At 40.3% G+C, this 19,991-nt stretch overlaps 1 protein-coding gene across 1 annotated transcript in view; it reads left to right on the forward strand.

The window, feature by feature from the left end:
- The first annotated feature begins 4,104 nt into the window (after positions 1 to 4,104).
- C9 (complement C9) overlaps positions 4,105 to 19,991 on the forward strand; it is a 53,715-nt gene continuing 37,828 nt past the window's right edge. Inside the window, exons 1-4 of the mRNA XM_057495608.1 lie at positions 4,105 to 4,260; positions 15,899 to 16,004; positions 16,406 to 16,550; positions 16,802 to 16,949. Coding sequence (XP_057351591.1) covers positions 4,184 to 4,260; positions 15,899 to 16,004; positions 16,406 to 16,550; positions 16,802 to 16,949 — 476 coding nt within the window. The 5' untranslated portion in view covers positions 4,105 to 4,183. The remainder of the gene's footprint in view (positions 4,261 to 15,898; positions 16,005 to 16,405; positions 16,551 to 16,801; positions 16,950 to 19,991) is intronic.

Genomic DNA, 19,991 nt, shown 5'->3' on the forward strand with positions numbered 1-19,991 from the left:
AACCTACACTGTCCCCACTGCTTTGGCATTCATAGGCGATCATTTGCTGCTTTATTTCACCATCTCCTTCCCTGGGCAATAAGCCTTGGGGTTCAGCCTTGAAGTTGCAAAGAATCTAGAAAACATAATTTTTAAGAAAGAAATTTAAGAGAATTTAAGATCTACAAGGCATCATCGCCTATTATATTTAGTTGGGTTCACACGTGGTTAACTGATAAATCTGTATACATTTTTGTCCTCAAATACTACTTTCTTTTTGTCAAACTCCTAACTTCCAGAAGCCAAATATACCTGACCTGAGTGAAATCAACTAATCATCCAACTATGGAATAACTATGAAGTAATCTCTAGGAGCCTGCTTAATGCTTGGTGTATTGTCAAAATATTAAAACATAAAAAGCAAAGAGAACTTCTAGATATAGAAACCAGAAAGACAGCTGTGACTGATTAATGAAAATAAGGAATATAAGAAGAGCTTCCTTGGAGTTACAAGGCAAGAATTATGTGTTTGATTATATCCATCAAATTTAGCAATAAGGAGGTTTTCAGTGAAGTCATGGAGGCAAAAGGCACATGGCACTGTTTAAGCATAGTCGTGCAGTCAAGAAAGATGATACAGAATGCAAGAGTTTGGCTAACAAGGGTAATAGCAATAAGAGAAAAATCAAGGAATTAGGTAGAATTCTTCAAAATAAAAGAAACTGGAGCACATTCATGGGCCGATGAGAAGGAACTGACCAAAATGAAGAAACTGAAGATGTGAAAGAGAGAGAACAACAAATTCAAGAGAATCCTGGAAAGTCAAGGTGCATGTATAGGGCAGCAGATAGTCCTAAATAAAAGCAGGCTTCCTCTTCCTCTGAGATTTGATTGAGATGCAGGGAACATGACATGAGAGCAGCCCACAGGAAACCAAAGGAGCTTCTGAGTTAGTGGGTTGCAGCAGGGATAAGAACCAAGGAGAACAAACTCAACCCTTAACAGAGAGATCTGGAATCTGATGCTGTCCCTACTCCTGACTGTCTGATGTTGGAAATGTTAGTTCCCCTTTCTGGACATCATTTCCCCCATCTGTATTAATTTATTCATCTATTAATGCATGCAATTCACAATAGCTATTGAAGCCCAGTGTGTACTAGGCACAATCCTAGATGTTAGGGACATAGCAGCAAACAAGACACATTAAAACCACGAGGTCTGCAGTGGATGGTCATCTCAAAGTCCCTACTCAGTGATTCTAATTACCTTCAGCAAGGCATGTGCTCCAAGTGAAAACATTACAATTTCATTGCAGCATTGTAAGACACGTGGATCTTTCGGGATTCAGTTAGAGGCAGATATGGAATGAGATGGTGGTTTCAACTTGAGATGTCTGGTCACTAACAGAGTCTATGAAATCACTAATAATAAACTTTCAAAAAACTGTTTCCATCACTTTAAGAGAGCCAAATGGAAATTACACTTAACACATTTATATCACCTCAGTAAAAATTAAGTGTTTCTGCCTGATGGTCATATATTCTCACATGCACATGTGCATGTCTCTGTCTTAAAAATGAGAAAAAGTATTATTAGTGTGCAATAAATATAATTTAGTACCGCAATATTCCCCAACAAATTAAAACCAGGGGGAAATAAAAATGTTTTTTAAGTTCCCTGAGTAGTGAAAACTTTGAGAACTCTCAGCAGAGTCTCAGAGTTTGAAGACATGGTTTGTTCAAATCTCACCTCTGCCACTTCATGTGTAGCCTTGGCAGTATTTCTCTGAGCCTCTCTTGTAAGACGAGAATAAAAGCATAACTTTTATGGAGTTGGAAGAATTTTGTGAGGAATTTATAGTTTCATGTTGCTTAACATGACATAATTAAATAATAACAACAGAATCTGGTAGTGTGGTGGGGAAAGCCTGAGATGTGGCATCAAACATACCAAGTTCAAATTCCAGTTACTCACCATTGGGGGTGGGTGATGCTGGGCAAGTGATATAATCTCAGAGCAACTCAGTTTCTGCAACTGCAACATGGGTTATTTTGAAGACTGGATGAGATTATATGTAGATAGATGAAAGATAGATAGAGACGACGATAGATAGATAGATAGATAGATAGATAGATAGATAGATAGATAGATAGATAGATAGATAGATATAGATAGATGATAGATGGATAGTTTAGCACATCATAATAGTCCAATAAACATTTATCCATTCTGTTCTTTGGAAGCCATTAAATGTTTGCAAATAAAGAAGGTTATTATTTTCATTTCTGTAGTGTAATGACTCATGCTTCATTTCCCCTATGTATACATTGAAATATAAATCTCATTTAAAAACATCTCAGATATGTGATAGATGGTAAGGGCAGAGAAGAGTTAGAAGTATTAACAAAATGTAAAGTTGTATTAATTATATATTTTATTTGTTTTTCTATGTTACTAATAGAATATATAGTTAATATATTATTATTATGCTCTACTGCTCCTATTACTTTGCTACATTACATTTTGCCTGAACCATGGAGATAAAATAAATAGAACTCCACAGAGCAATTCAGCATTCAACAGGTCTGCAAAGAAATTCCTCTTCCCAATCACCTCCAGTGAGTCTCCAAGGAGAGAGGTGATTTTCAATCTCCATTCACCCCTAATTATCAAGTCAAGTATCACAAAGGCTAATCAATTGGCATTAAGTCTAATTAGCTTTAACATCATCTTACCCTGCCTGCTTCAAGTACTTCTTTCATTCTTTCTTTCTGTATGTATCATGGCAGGATCCAAAGAAGCCATGTAAGAGTTCTGAGCATTGTTTCATCATAGTTGACAGATTCATACTAAACCTGGATGCAACCCACTTGTCATTAACTAAGACTCCCAAGTGTCTGGGCATAGATTTATTCATTGACGTACTTGCAAGTGTTGCCATACACATTCGAATCACCTTATTAGTTGGCAATTCTGCATGGTCTACAGGTCAACAGTAAATTCAGGCACCAATGATACTAGTCCCATTAGAGACCTCAGGCTCTCTGCATGAAAGAAGAAGGGGCAAGAAAGAGTAGTGAGATAGAGAACTCAGATTCTAAGTAGAACCATTAGTGGAAATATAAGGCAGTACTACAATAACTAACAGTATATGTTATCCTCCAGCCCCAATCCCTGTTTTATTGCTCTTTGTATGTGTTCATGTTTGAAAATTGCCTGTTTGTAATTAATGAATTCTTACAAAATTTCCTTAAGTCCTATGTTAGCGAATTAAAAAATAAAACTGAATGACAGACATATTGCATCTCATGTCTTCTCAAGGTGGTCATTCTAAATCTCAGTGCTGGCTTCACATTTGAATAGCCCAGCAGGCTTTCAAAAGCACTAATGCAGAATCCCACCCCATATCATTTCAACCAGAATCAAGTGCAAGGTGAGCAGGCCTCAGTGGTTTTTCACAGGTCTCCAGGTCATTTTATTGCACAAACGGTGTTTTAAGAGCAGCTGTGATGTCCACTTCACCTGGGACCTCCAAAACACCATCCCCTGCCCACAGTCCTTTATGGTGGGTTAGAGCAAATTATTCTATCACAGAATCCATCTTGCTGACAGGTTTGTTTCTGAGATAAAAAGGTCATATCATCCTGCAGGATAATGTAAATGCCTTAGGGAGTTAACCTGGATGCTTCAAAACAATGCACTATGTCTATAAAGAAAGCTAGATTTATGGTTGCATTCTATACTTTGCCTGCCTGTTAGGAAATAACCCACACAGCTCCTTCTCAGACTGGAACATCTATGTCTGTGTTTTCTAGTCAGTACAGTTCTTTCATTAATTTTGAGTTTATGCCTCTATGGGAATGATCCACAGAACTTTTTTCTTCCAAATTGCACATCCCCTCATCTTGCCTTCCAGAGTATCGAGGATGAGAACCACTCGGATTTTTGTTTTGTTTTTTAACATGGCAGTCCTGCTTGTCTTAGCAATTTGGCACCCACAGGCTCATTGTCCAAATGTACTCATCCACATGAGAAAACAGTAGGCTGAGAATTACGAAATGGCTCTCCTTTCATTGGACTTCAGCTCCCAGGAAACCCAAAATCCAGAGCGAAACAATTATTGTTCCCTTGTCCTCTGGCCTTTTGCAAATAAAAGCTTTGTAGGACCTGTCTGGCCATCCCACTCGGAGCTGCCTCGCCAGAGATGTATGCCGGCCAGTGGCTTACGTTTGCAATATGCATCTTAGAAATAAGCATCCTGAAAGCTGGGCCCACTCCTAGGTGAGTCCCTTTTCTGTTTGTCTTTGGAATTTCATTGTGGGCTTTGATGTTTCAAATTACTTCTTAGCAGCAAAGCAGGTAAAAAATTTCAGCCCACATTGAGATACATAGCCCCAGAATTTAGACTTTGAAAAAGGATAAGAAAAGATATAGGGTGTGTCTTTGAGAGTTTTCTGAAGAAAGCTGCTGCTATTTCCAGGGATTTTTTCTAAACAAGGTGTTTGAAATACAAGGCTGAGATAGTTTTTTTAAATACTTAGAATTATGAAACAAAGCTGATTTTCATCAGAGTATTACTGATAGACCAAGGTTGATCAGTACCTATCACCTAAGAAGTTCAAAACTGGGAAATTTATCTTTCCACCACCACCTCAATGTCTAAGTCTCTTAACTATTGGGTACATCATTCTTTAGATCCCACATCAGGCAAAGGTGAATCATTTTGCCTCTGCTCCTTACAGCCTAAGTTTTGTCCGGAAGCACACATTGTGTCCTCAGGTTTAATGTAATTCTTCCATTCAAGAAGAATCACCACAGTGTGGTCCTGTCAGCTATAGTTCCAGTAAAGACACTTACTTTCTTTCTTTTTGCTCTGATCCTGACTGGGACATGAAGCCCATGCCAAGCTGATCCAGGAAATAAATCAACCAGACACTATGTGCTTATGGAATATGGTACTCAGAATGCTGGAAAACACAAGGTCTATGCGATCTGAAACAGCATGGTCCCATCTGGTGACAGTATTGAAATATTTCCAGCTTTGACAGTGTAGCTAGGGGCAGCTATCTGCCCAAACACTGCCTCCTGCTCAGACATAACTGACCTGTGTTCAATCCCCCCTTGGTCATTTGACTCTTGGTTTAAGCAAATTCTGTTTTGGACTCTGACATCCATCTCAGGCACATCTTTGCCTGTCTCTTGGCACAGTGGAGGCTGCCATTGCACCTGGGCCCCCCTTAGCACGTGGCTTGCTCACAGGGCTGCATCTTCCTGGAGGGGTCTCACAGAGGTGCTACACAGACCAGCACAGGTTTGGGTGAAGTGCTCCACCACACTATCCTTCATTCTATTGCTTCCTTTTCCCACATTATCTAAGAAGAATTGTTTCACTCAGAGGGGATTGGGGAAGGTAGTTACTGAAAGTTGCATTAGCCTTCTTGTACTTACCCTTTTTTAAGTTAAAATAATAATTTAAACAACGCATGAATCCTGGATTGTGACTCCAGCTATTCAAAAATGAGAGGCTGTGGGGAAGGCTTCAACTGCTTTGAAGTTAGGGCCCCCTGGATCTGGGCCCCACTCAGCTGTTTTCGGGAACCAGGAAGCCCTTTGCCTGGTCCCCTAACTCTAAGCAGCTGCACTGCTGAACTAGATTTGGCTTCAAGCGCCCCCACTGCCAGGTCCTTGAGAGTTCATTAAGGTTGCCCTGCTCTGAACACTCTGTGCTCTGCCCTTTGATACAGGGTTGAGGTCAAAACAAAGTGTTCAGGTCAGTCAAGAAATGAGATGCCTAGTTCATTCAAAAAGTTGAAGTTTGCAAATGATTTTTTTTTAATGCAGTTTTAACCAGAGTGGAGCACTCCTTTGGAGCTAGGCTTCCCAAACTCAGGTGGATGCACCACTGCTGACCCACCCACCATGTAAATCTGGGCAGGTCACTCAACCTCTCTGTACCTTTGTTCCCTCATCTGTGGGATGCTGATTGTACCCATTTCCTAGTACCACAAACTGGATGGCTTCAAACAACAGAAATGTATAGTCTCACAGTTCTGGAGGCCAGAAGTCCAAAATCAAGATGTCAAAAGGGAATGTTCCCTCTGAGACCCCGGGTAGGATCCCTCCTGGTTCCCGGTGGTGCCTCGGTCCTTGGCTTGCAGCAACATGATCCCAATCTGCCTCTGTCATCATCACAAGACCACCTTTCACATCACCTTCCCTCTGTGATGTCTGTCTGGTTTTATAAAGACACCAGTCATACTGGATTAGGGCCCATCCCCCAATAACTTTATTTTAACTTTATTTCCTCTGTAAAGACCCTCTTTCCACATAAGGTCACATTTTGAGGTGCAGGGGTTAGCACTTCAATGTGTCTTTTTGGAGAAACACAATTCAGCCCATAACAGTACCAATGATAGCACCTACCTAGTAAGGTTTTTAGTGAAGGCTAAATCATTATGCATGTAGTGAACATACAATATCTGTGCCTGGCACATGGTAAGACCTCAGTAAGGGTGAAGTACTCGTCAAAATAATAACCTTACCATTACTTTCATTTTGATATGCCTTCTGGTTTAGGAGAGGAAGGGATGGAGTTCAGCGGGCCTTCAGGGGATACCACATGGCTGCAGATACTCATCTTCAGCCACAGCTACAGTACTACTGCTGAGCTGCTGGGGATTTTCAGTGACCATCTCTTTGCAAACATGAGTGTGCCCATGAGAACAGGTTCTGAGAAGGACACCATCTCTTATATTTCTCAAGGTAGGATAGAAATGTCAAAAACCACTGTGCAAGTAGAGCAATAGCTCATAACATATGTCCTGGAGCCAGGTGGTCTGAGTTTGGTTTCAGAGTCGGCAATTTCCTAGCTGTGTGACTGTAGGCAAATTCCTTGACTTCTCTAAGCCTGTTTCTCACCAGCAAAATGGGAATAAAAATGTAAGCTGCTGTGAGAAACCCCTGATCTACTATGAGAGATGATGCAATGTGCTTGCACAATGACAGGCAAGCATTAAGTGCTCTGTGAGCATAACTATCATTTTTTTCTTTGTCATTTGTAAATCACAAAATATTTACATGGTTCAAAGATCAAAGAGCTTAACAAAGTACACAGAGAGAAGTCTTTTTCTCCACTCAACTTTTCATGAGATCCATGTCATTATATGTCAAGTACTTAGAATACTACCCTCCCATGCTGTCCAAACTCTAGAGGCAAGCACCTCTATTAGCTTCTTGTGTATCCTTCTAGTATTATTAATGTAGATTAAAGCATAGAGTCATATATAATCTCATTCTCTGGGACATGCTCTCTTGTACTTTGTTTTATTTTTCCTCCTTTTTTATTTTACAATATGTCCTGAAAACCTTTCTGTATCCAGAAGAGAAGGAAGCTGCTCATTCTCCTTACAAATGATCAATTTTCCATTGTGCAGATATACAGTTCAGTTCAGATAACCTGTCTTTTATTGTTGAACATTTGGGTTGTTGCTGATCTTTTGTACTATAAACAGTGTTGCAATGAATGCCCTCATTCATATATCATTTTTCAAGTGGATAATTGTACCTGAGGATTAGTTCATAGAAGTGATATAACTGGGTTGAAAGGAAATTACTTTTGTGACTTTACTGAAATTGCCCCATGTCCCTACAGGGTTTGTATTTTTTTGAACTTTCACCAGCAGAGTATGAGGGTCACTCTTTCCCCACAGCCTCACCAGCAGGACCTCTTAGCCAACTTGGATATATGACAATCTCATGGGTGAAAAAAATGGCATCTCCAAATAGTTGCTCCCTCCCCTGCATGTAAGCTGTCGGCTTGTGCACCAGCTTCCTGTGCAGCAGCCTCCTCAGGGACGAGGCTACTGTAAGTCTGCCCCTCTTCCCTGCATCACCAAGATCTCCTGTTGTGCCAAATCATTCCTAGCAGCACAGAGACATGTTGTAATGTTTCCTTTAAATGTTGTCTCAGGCCTTGGCCTTACTCTAGATGTGCCCACTCACATCCAGCCTCAAGAGTAAAATGCCACTTATACTCTGATAATTCTCCAGTTTATATCTATGGTGCACCCCTCTTCCACAAGCCAAATGTCTGATTACTTAGTCAACATGTCCTTTCGAAAATCTAACAGGCAACCCAAACTTAAAATGTCCAAAACATACCTATCCATTCCTCCACTCATCCTTACCCAGCCTGCACCACTGTTCACCAAGTTTCTCAGGTAATAACCTGGGAATCATACTTAACTCCTCCATTTGTATCACTCCCACATGCAATCCATCAGCAAATCCTGTTGGTATTACTTTAAAAATATATCCCAAGTCTGCCCACCTCTCAACAAACCCACTGTGACTACTCCAACCCAAATTACTATCCTTTCTGGTCTGTATCCAATCTTATCCACTCTCCAGTGGTAAGTTCTCCCTCTAGCAATGATAGAAATCTCAAAATTTTGAAAACATAAGTTTGAGTGCTACCCCTGCTTTTTTACTACTCTAAGGATTCCCATCAAGCTCAGAATCAAATCCAAACTCCTCACCACAGCCTACAAGGCATGATCTGCACCCTGCCTTTTCTCCACACACGTCTGCCACTCTCCTTTTTGCTCACTCTGCTCTGTCACTATATCTGCTGGTGCTCCAACATGACACCTCAGGGCCTTTGCACTTATTTCTCCCCAACTTAGAACACTCTTTTTCTAGACACCCACATAGCTTCTCTCTAAATTAATTCAAAGACTTAATCAGATATCACCTTCTGTTCTGCTCAGTTTTTGCTGTGTAACAAATCATTCCAAGATAATAGCTTAAGGTAACAGCAATTGTTTCTTTGACTCCTGAATCTAAGGTTGGCTACTTTCAGTGGAACAGTTGTCAGGGGTCTCCCACATGGATGTAGTCAGACAGTGGCTGGGCCTGAGGTCATCATGATGGTTTCTTCATTCATGTGCCTGTCTCCTGGACAGGGAAGACCCAAAAACCTAGGAGACTGGAACAACTGATTCTTCTTAGGAGTGTGTGTGTGTATATGTGCATGTGCGTGTGTGCACGCCACGAGGTAGACTCAGGGCGGTCGGCTTCGTACACAGTGATGAATGGCTCCCGGAGCAAGTGTCTTTTAGATAAAACAGCAGAACTTGCATGGCCTTTACTAACCTAGCCTTGAAAATCATGTTGGGTCACTTCTACTCTATCTTGCTCATCAAGGCATTAACAAAGGCCCCACCAGCTTCAAAAGAGCACGTGGGCTCCAACTTTGATGGGAACAATGTCAAAGAATTTGTGAATACATTTTTAAAGCACCACACCTCCTCTGAGAGAGTTCTCTCACTACCCTATATAAGAAACCTCCTTCCTCTACCCAATGCTGCATATTTTCTGATATACTCATTCATTGTATCTCAGTAGAATGTAGAACCCACTAGAATGTAGGCTCCATGATAAGGACGCTGTCTTGAAGCTCCAGGCACTAGAACAACTCCTGGCACAGAGCAGGGTCTCCAGAAGGGTCATTAACATGAGAGGAGCACTTCACTAGGACCTGGGAAATCAGGAAAGGTCCTGAAAAAAGGGGAATTTTGGACACTGCTATTATATTATCTTTTCATCTTTATAAATTGCATGGGTTAAACCAACTGGAAGATACATGGGTTAAGAACGCATGCCTAACTAGCTTATATTTCTCCACTCAAAGGAGCCATGTTGTATTATTTATTGACAAAAAGATTCCTTCCTACAATACATGTTTTCTGCCTGGGCCTACCGCAAAGTGTCCTGGGGATTGAGTTGCCCCTGAGGTTCTCTTTTTTTAAAGCTGGAAATTACTCTTTATGGCAGGGAGATGGGACCAGAATTACATCAATAGCCCTTCATTTAATTCATTTCTGGCCCAGTTAGACATCCTGCTGTGTTGATGTACATCAGTTTGATCTGGGAGGTGACTTTCAAGCTGAGATTGAAACACTTGGAGATACGTTTTACTTGACAAATACATTTCACCTAAGAATCCTGAAAGTGCTTTACAAATACTTCTCTACTCAGCCTAATAGCTCAGCAGGGGGAAAGGCAGATGGTGAGCATTGTACATATACAGACCTTGAGCTGCAAAAGATTATCTGCCTAGTGAGTCAAAGGAGCCAGGGAGTGGGTGTTGGGCTCAGAAGGAGCTATCCAAGATCATTCACGTCCTATCTTAATATTTATGAAGCACATTCATTTCAATAGCATGTCTCTTTTGCATAGTCTATTTCCTCCTCATAATTACTGAGAGCTCTGTCTTTATTTTGTCTCCAAGTATCCAGGGACCTGGCCCAGTGAAGCCAAAACTACCAGGTAATCACATAATTTTCAGTTTATTTTTGCCTAATTTGACATCATTTAGGTGTCAGCTTAAAATAAATCCAGGCAAGAACCAGGCTGTCCAACTGATGAGCTTTACCTGGAGCTGCTATATTTTTAAAAAATTAATACATTCTAGTTAACCTACTGCATCTCACAATTTCTAAAAATTATGAGAGTTTTACATCCAAAAATTATTAAAAGAGCTCTCGCCTTGTAGATTATTTCAAAGACAAATTTAAGTTGGAAGAAAAAAGAAAAAGGTGGTGCAGGGAACAGGGAAAAATTTCATTGAACAAGTAGTAGAAAGACCTAGGTTCTAAATTCAGTTTTGCCACTAACTGTCCAACTTCAGTCAGACGGTGTAATTCCCTATTTTAGCTTCCCATCCATAAAAGAAAACTAATAACACCTACAAACTTTACCCCTCAGTGGTAGAATTAAAGCTTAATAAGAAAGTGATTTTTGAAAACTGTCTAGTAAAAGTAGACAAATATAAGGAACTACTTAATCAACAAATATTTATTGAGTGTTATGGGTTGAAATGTGTCTCCCCAAAATTCATATGTTGATGTTCAAACCCCTAGTACCTCAAAATGTGACTGTATTTGGACATTGGGTCTTTAAAGAAGTAATTCAGTTAAATAGGTCATTAGGGTGGGCTCTAATCCAGTATGATCAGTGTCCTTACAAGAACAATAAATTAGAGCACAGACATATACAGATGAAAGACCATGTGAAGACACAGGGAGAAGACAGCCATCTATCAGCCAAGGAGAGAAGCCTCAGAAGAGACTACCACTGCCAACACCTTGATCTCAGACTTCCAGCCTCCTGAATTGTGGGAAAATAAATTTCTAAAATTTAAGCCACACAGGCTGTGGTGCCTTGTTACAGCAATCCTAGCAAATAAATATACTGAACCTGGTATCTAGAGGGATGCAAGTCATGCTGCCAGTGCAGCAAAGGTGTGACCTATGAGGACCTTCTTATGGGGACAGGTTGGACCATTCAGGGGATGGATCCAAATCACAGTCTAGGAGGGCAATAAAGGGTCAAAGGCAAAGATCTGGTGCTCTGTACTAAGGCCACAGTGTAAGTCAAATCTGCAAAAAAGGAAAGTGTTTAAGTTAGATGCTAAAAAGAAAGGGAACTAAGTTTCACACAGTTACTGTGGGGTTACTATTAATGCAAAGGATGTTAGAGATAAAGAAGTGTCTAGGCAACGCCAGTATCACTGGACAGGATCCTTATGTGTGAGACAGATGAATAGCCTTTCTCATCAGCCCTGTCTGGGTTCTAGGCTTTCCCAACAAAGAACTGTAACTCACTCTGGAGTATTTTCAGTGGATTTTTACCTTCCATACATGATCCCCAGGCAGTATTATACTCTCTGAACTAGTTATTCATTGAAGCTGGTCTCGGTGGCAGGTGAGAAAGATGAAAGTGTCTTGTCACTTGTCTGTAGAGTATGGTTTCTAGAGCCCAGGAAGTAATGTCTTTAGGGGAGTAGGGGAGATGCTAAAACAAAATGCTAACATGATCATAAAACTCAGTGATAAATACAAAAAAAGATAGACAGAAGTAGCTACTCCATTGAAGGCAATAGGACTAATACTGGAGAAATTAGAAGATATTGCCAAGACCCATAGAGATGCTCCTAGGTAGAGCTTGGAGTAATTTCTGAAACCAGCGATAGGATCAGCTCAGTGACATTTTCAGGTCAATGGTGAGTTCAAGCTTAGATTATGTTGATATAATATGTGCCCCCTTACCTACTTGAATTCCACCCCTTCAGATTTCATGGATATCCACCAGATATTGCCAAGTGGTGTTTCTCAACATTGCATGAATGTGATAATCACCTGAGATACTTTTTTAAAACATTGATGCCTGAAGCCCATCTTCAGAAAGACTGATTTAATTAGTTCAGACTGGGGAACACAATTTTATAATTCCTATTTTTAATATCTGAGAATTATGATAAGCAATCGGCATTGAGACCAACTACTACATACATAAGGGTGCATTTACATTGCCTCTTGATGAGATCTGTCAGTTCCAGGAAGGCCTTAGTTTTATGGTAAAGTTCTAGCAGAGAATTTCTCAGCTATGTGGTTTCAGATACACATGAGTACTCAGACTTCAAGGAAAGCAGGTTCTTTGAGGAGTCTGTTTAATACGTTTTTAACCTACATTTTTTATAAGATTAAAGGCCATCATGATTTTGTGGATGGTATAGGCAATAGTCAGACTTACAAAAGTGGTGCCTCCAGTCATGAAGCCTGCCTCCATGACAAGCAAATCTTGCACAAATACAGTGTGTGTGGCTGACCAGGACATCATAACCTAGAGAAATACAGGACTAGGTCTGTCCAAGACAACATATTCAAGGACTTCCTTCCCCTTCTGGCATGTAGTTATTCATTTATTTGTTCAAAAAACATTTACTGAGCACCTGTTGTGTTCCAGGCAGTTGATATGCAAGCTGAACAAGATTGAAAAGTTCCTTAACTCACTGATATTTTTATCTAGAATATAAACTCTGTTTGTTTAGGGATCATCGTTTTTGTTTTATTTTCTCTTGTTGTTTTGCACACCATTATATCCCCTATGCTTAGCATATAGAAAAAAATTAATAAATAGTTAATGAATGGATAAGTAACTGAATAATAAATTAATTAAATGAAATATATAATAGCAAAGGTGCTTATGCTAAAAGGAACAATAAATGGCTATAAAAGCTTGTACACAGAAATGTGAATTACATGAAGAGGTTAGGGAAAGTTCACGGTAAAAAAAGAAATTATGCCCAGCATGAGATCAGTATGGTAAATAGGGAATAGAAGGTTTAAAGGCCTGAGGACATAAGAAAAAGTAGTTTATCTCTGGAATTGCAAGCTCAATGGCTGGAGTTTCGATGGAGAAAAGTGAAGTTGAACAATTAGGACAAGATAGGCCACATAGTGCTCTCTAGACCGTGATTTCTAATTTTCTATTGCACCTGTAAGAAACTACCACAATCAGTGGCCTAAAACAGTACAAATCTATTATCCCACAGTTCCACAAGTCAGAAGTCTAGTGGCTCTCAAATCAAAGTGGGCTAAGAATCACAGTGTTGGCAGGGCTGTGTTTCACTCTGGAACTGAAGGGAAGAATCCACTTTCTTGCTTCTTCCAGCTTCTAGAGGCTGCCTGCATTTCTTAGTTCATGGCCTCCTTCTTCTTCAGAGACAGTAGCCACATAGAGTCCCTTCTTATGCTTTGAATTTCTCCTGTTTCTTCTGTCTTCACATCTCTCTGAACAACTCTTATGCTTCTAAGAGACCACATGTTTGGAACAGATCACCAAGATAATACAGGATAACTTACTCTTACTCACATCTGCAAAGTCTCTCAGGCCATGTAAGGTAACAGATCCACAGATTCTGGGGATTTGTACGTGGACACCTTTGGGGGTCATTGTTTTGGATATCACACCATGTTAGAAAATTTGGACTTTATCAAAAGAGCAATGGGAAGCTACTGAAAGGTTTTCAGTAGGGAACTAGATGGCCAAATTTGCATTTTTAAAAGATGCCTCTGGATGATTTATGGAAATTGGATTGGAAAGAAATTATTTCCTATGTATCATCTAGAAGAGATATAATGTTAGTATAGACTGGAGAAATGTCTGAAGGAGATGAAGAATGGATGGATTTAAGAGTCATTTACAAAACTGTAAACAATATGTTTCAGTGGTTGATTAGATATGGGAGGAGAGCATGGGGATAACACCCAAGACAAGTTGACACCCAAGACTCTAGCTTAGATGATTGCATAAACGGTTTTAAAAAAATTTACCAAGATGATAAATACAGGGGGAGGAGCAGTTCTGAGAAGAGGACAGATAATGAATTTGTTTTAGGGTACATTGAATTCAGTGGGCCGTGAAGAAATCCAAGTGCAGACATCCAATTGGGAGTTATATCCTAGAGTTTAAAATTCTGGAGAGATATCTGGACCACAGACAGAGTACTTCTGAGTGTCATTGGTGTACACATGGAAACCAAAGCCCTGGGAAAAGTGCAGAGAGAGGACAAAAAAAAAAGAGAGAGAGAAAAAGAGATCCAAAGACAGGACCTTGATAATAAACAGCATTTCAGAGACTCTCCAAGGGAAGGACACTTATAGGAGAGTAAGAGAACTGGGCAGAAAAGAAAGAAGAAATGAAAGGTGTCTAGTGCTACTCACTCTAAGAGAAGACAGAGTTTTCAACAAGACTTGTTAACCGCATTGACCGCTATGAAGAAGTCAATACACTAAAGACTGGTGGGGAACCAAATGAGCCACATCACAGTCATCATTGACTTGGGCAAGAGCAGCGTCCCTGGGGCAGGAGGGCTGAGCGGTGACTGCTGGGTAAGGAGCAAGAGACCACGGTGTGAACTATCTGTCCAGGCAAGTTGGTCAAAAGGATGAGAGAATTTAAAAGGTAGCGAAAGGGGCATGTAGGTTAAAGAAGGAGATGAAACATTTTTGGAGGGTGTGGGGGATGCTAGAAAAACATAAATATGTTTATAGCAATTCCTCTAAGAAATGGCTCTTCTTGTGGGGCAGGAGGGAGATGGCGGTGGCTGGAAAAAAATGTAGAGCTCAGAAGAGTTGTTTACTTATTTATATTTAATATCAAAGACTTGAACACATTATGGTAGAAATAGAGAATTTTAAATGGAGGAGAATTTCAATTGATCCAAGTCTCAAAGAAGAGCAGGGATCTAGAGCTTTTACGGGGGGCCTGGCCTTACCTAGCCTTCCCTCTGGAGTAAGAGGCTGCATAAAAAGGATGGGTGCCAGTCAGGGAAGCAGGCACAGGAAAGTTTATAGGATTCTCGTTTGGTGGCTTTGGTTTTTGTTTTATTTCTGTCACTGAATGAGATAATAGTCCAACATTGTGTTGCAACCAGAAGAGACCCAAATGGTGAACCAAGACAAAGGTGAGTTCAAAGCCAGAAAAGCATGCTGAGCACTGGGCCTGGGGTGGGAAAGAAGGCTGTAAGTGCCAAAATATGTATGTTAAAACTCAAAAAAATAAGTACTAAGCCCTGGATCCTGGAGTGGAATGTGAAGTGGTAAGTCTCCCAATTTAGGACATACAAAATGTAGGAGTAGGAAAGCTTGAATTATGAAGTGCCTGCTACCCGAATGGCTGGGCCAGTTGGCTTAAATTTGCAAGAGAACCAGGCAACTGGAGGCTTAATCAGACTCTCTGGTGGGTACAGGTGAAACAAGATTTCTATCTTCAACACTAGTCAATGTAAACTGCTTAGCAGGATGATTTGCTTGTTTTCATGTCACCATTATTATTGGTGCTGTTGTGAGGTTGAAAGCAAAAGTTACAATACAGTAAAAGAATTAAATAAAAAGGTGAGCTGAATATACAAAGCAGCATGCGATCAAATGTCAAATGAGAGATGTAGTAAAAGGATAAGTCTGTGATTTGGAAGGGGGAAGAGGAAGTAGTAAATAAATTAAACTAGTTTGTGAAAACTTCTCGGACACAGACACACATAATGGTCATAAATTAACATGATCTGTTGCCTTAGTTCTGCCCCAGAGCCAACGCAAAAAAATGGCACTCCATTGCCCATAGACTGCATAATGAGCCCCTGGAGTGAATGGTCGGAATGTGATCCTTGCCTCAAACAAATGGTAAGCGCTCATTGTCACTCCCCACTGATGTCCTCAAATGGGAACTGTATTGTCAGCCTCTTCAGGAAAATGACTATGAGTCAGGGAGCACCCCCACCTGAGTTCCAAACTGAGAAGGGAAGACAAATGTCTAAATGGATGAGGCTCACCCTGCCAGGAAATCTGAATGTTGCACAGTGTACTAAAGGAGGGTCATGAGGAACATTTTCTGTACAAGGGGCTGCCAACCCTAGAATATGAGGTGTAACTATAAGTGCCATTAGTGACTGCTTTTGGGGCTTCCATCTCAAAACCAGTGACTTACCTGGGTTTCAAGGGTTACAGAGGTGTGGGGGCTGTTTTAGATCATAATCCTGTTTTTGGCATTAGAAATTCTAACTTATCTAGCTGGTTTTGTGCAGTTTCGCTCACGAACTATTGAGGTCTTTGGACAATTTAATGGGCAAAAATGCCTGGATGCTGTGGGAGACAGACGACTGTGTGAGCCCACCCAGGCCTGTGAAGATGCTGAGGATGACTGTGGAAATGACTTTAAATGTGGTACAGGTAATCTTTGCCTCCCATTGTTCATTGTGGGTTTCTGTGTGCACTCATGCATGAAAAGAAAGAAACATTCTTCTAGATGCTCTTATTTCCAAGTGTGAAAGGGGCTGAGAAAAGGGCCATCTACATGTTCTATACAAACAACTCGAAGATGTGTGTTTTCCCTCCCCTCTATCATTGAAGTACATTTGATAACTTCAGAAAGAGAAAATTTGGCATTGGACACATAGTGTTTTTCCTGATTTTGATTACAGGCAGATGCATAAAGAGGCGGCTTCTGTGTAATGGTGACAATGACTGTGGAGACTTTTCAGATGAAGACGACTGTGAAAGTGATCCTCGGCCCCCCTGCCGAGAAAGAGTAGTCGAGGAGTCCGAGCTGGCACGGACAGCAGGCTATGGGTCTGTATTCTGCCAGAATGTTTCTAGATGAAGATGAGTGAAAATGATCTTCATCTCTCCTGCCATGCTAGATGGGCAGAGGGTCTGAGCTGGTACGAAGAGTAGCCTATGGTTTGGTATTCTGTTTGAATTAGTTCAAGTTTGAAAGAAGGTGTAAGTGCTGAATAAGTCTCAAGATAATCTGGACAAACTGCCTGGCCTCAGTAGGGGTCTGTAGAAAGGACTGTCATCTCAGGATGATAGATGATTGCTTCTGAGCCCAGTAGGAGATGAAACACCTCATTTGTGAGCCTCTGGGAGACCACATCTATGTTCAAGTGACATTTGAAATTTAATTGCTAGTAGTAGGTCTGACAATTTGATTCAAGTATTTGACTTGTCAGTCTTCCATTGAAACTTCTCTGAATCTGCCTGGCTATAAGCTCTCAAGAGGCTCCATCATTCTGAAGTTGATTCCAGAGAAAGAGGACAGAGCAAGCAGGTCTGATGCCAGATGGTGATGGTGTTGAGACTCTGCTTCTCATTATAGACTTAAGTTTCATTCATTTATCATACAAAACACGGGGGCTCTGGCCCATTGGTAAGCTCAGATAAGAAGTCTTGGACAGTTTAGAACTCAGAGTTATACAGAATCGAGACCATTATGTACAGACCTGTGCTCTAGGAGCTGGGAAAATGATATAAGCCTGTTCTGTTCTGTTCCATATAGACAGAGAACATTTCAGGGATGTCTACAGCATAGTCTCCATTAGTTGTTCTGAGTTGATTTCAATAAAGGTACTTTGGGTGGATTTGTTGGCAAATTGTCCCCAACAGAGACACACCTGTTCTCTCAACCAGTAGTATACTGAAATACATTGACAGACACTGCAGTGTATTGCATGGCTCTCTTTCATTGCATTTAATAAAATATGTCCCTTCATCCTCATAACTTCAGTGTCCAGTTCATAGCAGAAACTCAGAAAATACAGGTGGGTACATAAGTAGATGATTTAATTAATTAATTAAAATAAAGCCTTCTAAAATATTATCAGTTGGCATCAGGTAAGATTGAAACTGGGTTCCTGGAAAGAAATTCCAGTTCAGAACTCCAGTCCTGAGAATGTGGAGAAGAAAGAAAATGGGGATGATGGTAAGAGCAGGACTGATAGAGGGACTAAGGTAGTCATTTTCAACCAGAGCTGATTTCCCCCAGGGGACATTGGGTAAAGCCTGGAATCTGTTCTGGTGGTCACAAGTGTGGGGATGAGGTGGAGGCTTTGCAGGTGGGGTGAGGGAACACTACTGACATCCAGTGGATGGAGGCCCTGGATGGCACTAAACATCCTGCAATGCACAGGCCAGCCAGACCCAAGACACCTGTAGTGCTGAGGCTGAGAACCCCTACGCTAAGGTGGTGGGCAGCCCCTAAGAGAAGACCTCAGGATCAGGTTTGCCTAAAGCTGCAGATGTCCCCTCTCTCTAAGCCAGATGATGCTTCCACTTCTTTAATAAGAACAAGAAAAACTTTGAGGATACCAAGAATCATGGGCCAGATCAAATACTTCGCGTGCCCTTCATTCACTTTATAAAATTTTGTCATAGCAGCATTCAAATATAACCCACAGTGTCTTCGGCCTTAGCCTAAAGGTAGAAATCTTGAGTCATATGGATGGCCTTTGTCTCCGAACTCAGCAGGCTGTCCTAATAATTTGCAGTAAATGAGATGGGGATTGTTCAAAACCTTATAACCAGATCACTGAATGCTCCACCAACGAGTTCCGACTCTTCTTGAGGGAGTCTGTGGTGAAAGTTCATTGCTACTTCATTTTGTTTGATTTGGGTCCAAAAACAGTTTTCTCCCTAATCTAAACAAACGGACTTGAAGCAAGGCATTGCCTACTTAATGTTTTCTCACTCAATGCAAATTTACACCTTGTCTTACAGGAAAAGGATACAGAAATCGTGCCCTTGTTAGTGGAAAAACAGTTATTCATAATATTGGTTTTCTTTGTTGAGGGAAAAGAAAATTTGTTATGTAGCAGTTGCCAGGGAGTTTCATAATAAGGCATCCCAGAGAGCTGGTCCATTAAATACATCATGCTTTACCACCAACATTTTTTAAGTTCCCCATTATCATGTTCAGTAACCTATCTCTAATTCAGTTTTCATAAAATCTGTTGTTCTCTGACAGCTATCACTTGCATACTTTGAACTTCTAAAAATATTTGTGCACATTCCTTTTCTCTAGGCTTTCATAATAATCCTGTGAGATTGTAGGGGAGGTATTATATTCATTTTACAGATAAGAACTGAGTGAAATAAATAATGCCATTTTGTTCATTAGTTTCTAGCAGAACAAAAACCGAAGTTTCTCTGACTTATATAAAACTACATATTTTCCTTCTTGCCACCCTTACTTTCTCCTTCTCTCCACATGCCCATCACCATCCACATCACTAAAAATCCCTTAAGTCAATACCCTAACTTTAAAGCAAAACTAACCTTAGAAAATAAAACTCCTTAAGTAGCTATTTAGTACCCAAATATTTGAATTAAGAATATAGACAAGTTGTACAAATCAATAATTAATATTTATGAAGAGGTTTCAAAATAACATGCTTTCTTATATCTATTATATACTTCAATACCATAAATATTACATATTTATTTATCATACATCTCTGTTACTTTTATATGGGGCTATGGAAGTACATAGAAATACAGGCAATAGGAGTGAGCATCCTAATTATAGCCAGCAACATGGTTATAAACTCCTTCTGCACAATCCAATCAGGGAAATCCCAAAACAAGTCTTTTCAGCAGTCATATACAGTCAGATTCTTTTACATATGAAAGTCACAAGTACTCATAGTAATTAACTTACAGGTTTTTTTCACTTGAGGACTCTCATTTAAATTCTTATGTCAGTAGAAATCACTTGCATCATAAATGTTTCAGCCTCTTGTCCTGTAGGCATCTCAGATTCTCCAGAAGTGTGTAGGGAAATCCCAAACCCATCTTTCATTCATTGAAAACACATAAATCCAAACCAGCTGTCGA

Source organism: Manis pentadactyla, chromosome 2, assembly GCF_030020395.1.
Source record: "Manis pentadactyla isolate mManPen7 chromosome 2, mManPen7.hap1, whole genome shotgun sequence".
Lineage (NCBI taxonomy): Eukaryota > Metazoa > Chordata > Mammalia > Pholidota > Manidae > Manis > Manis pentadactyla.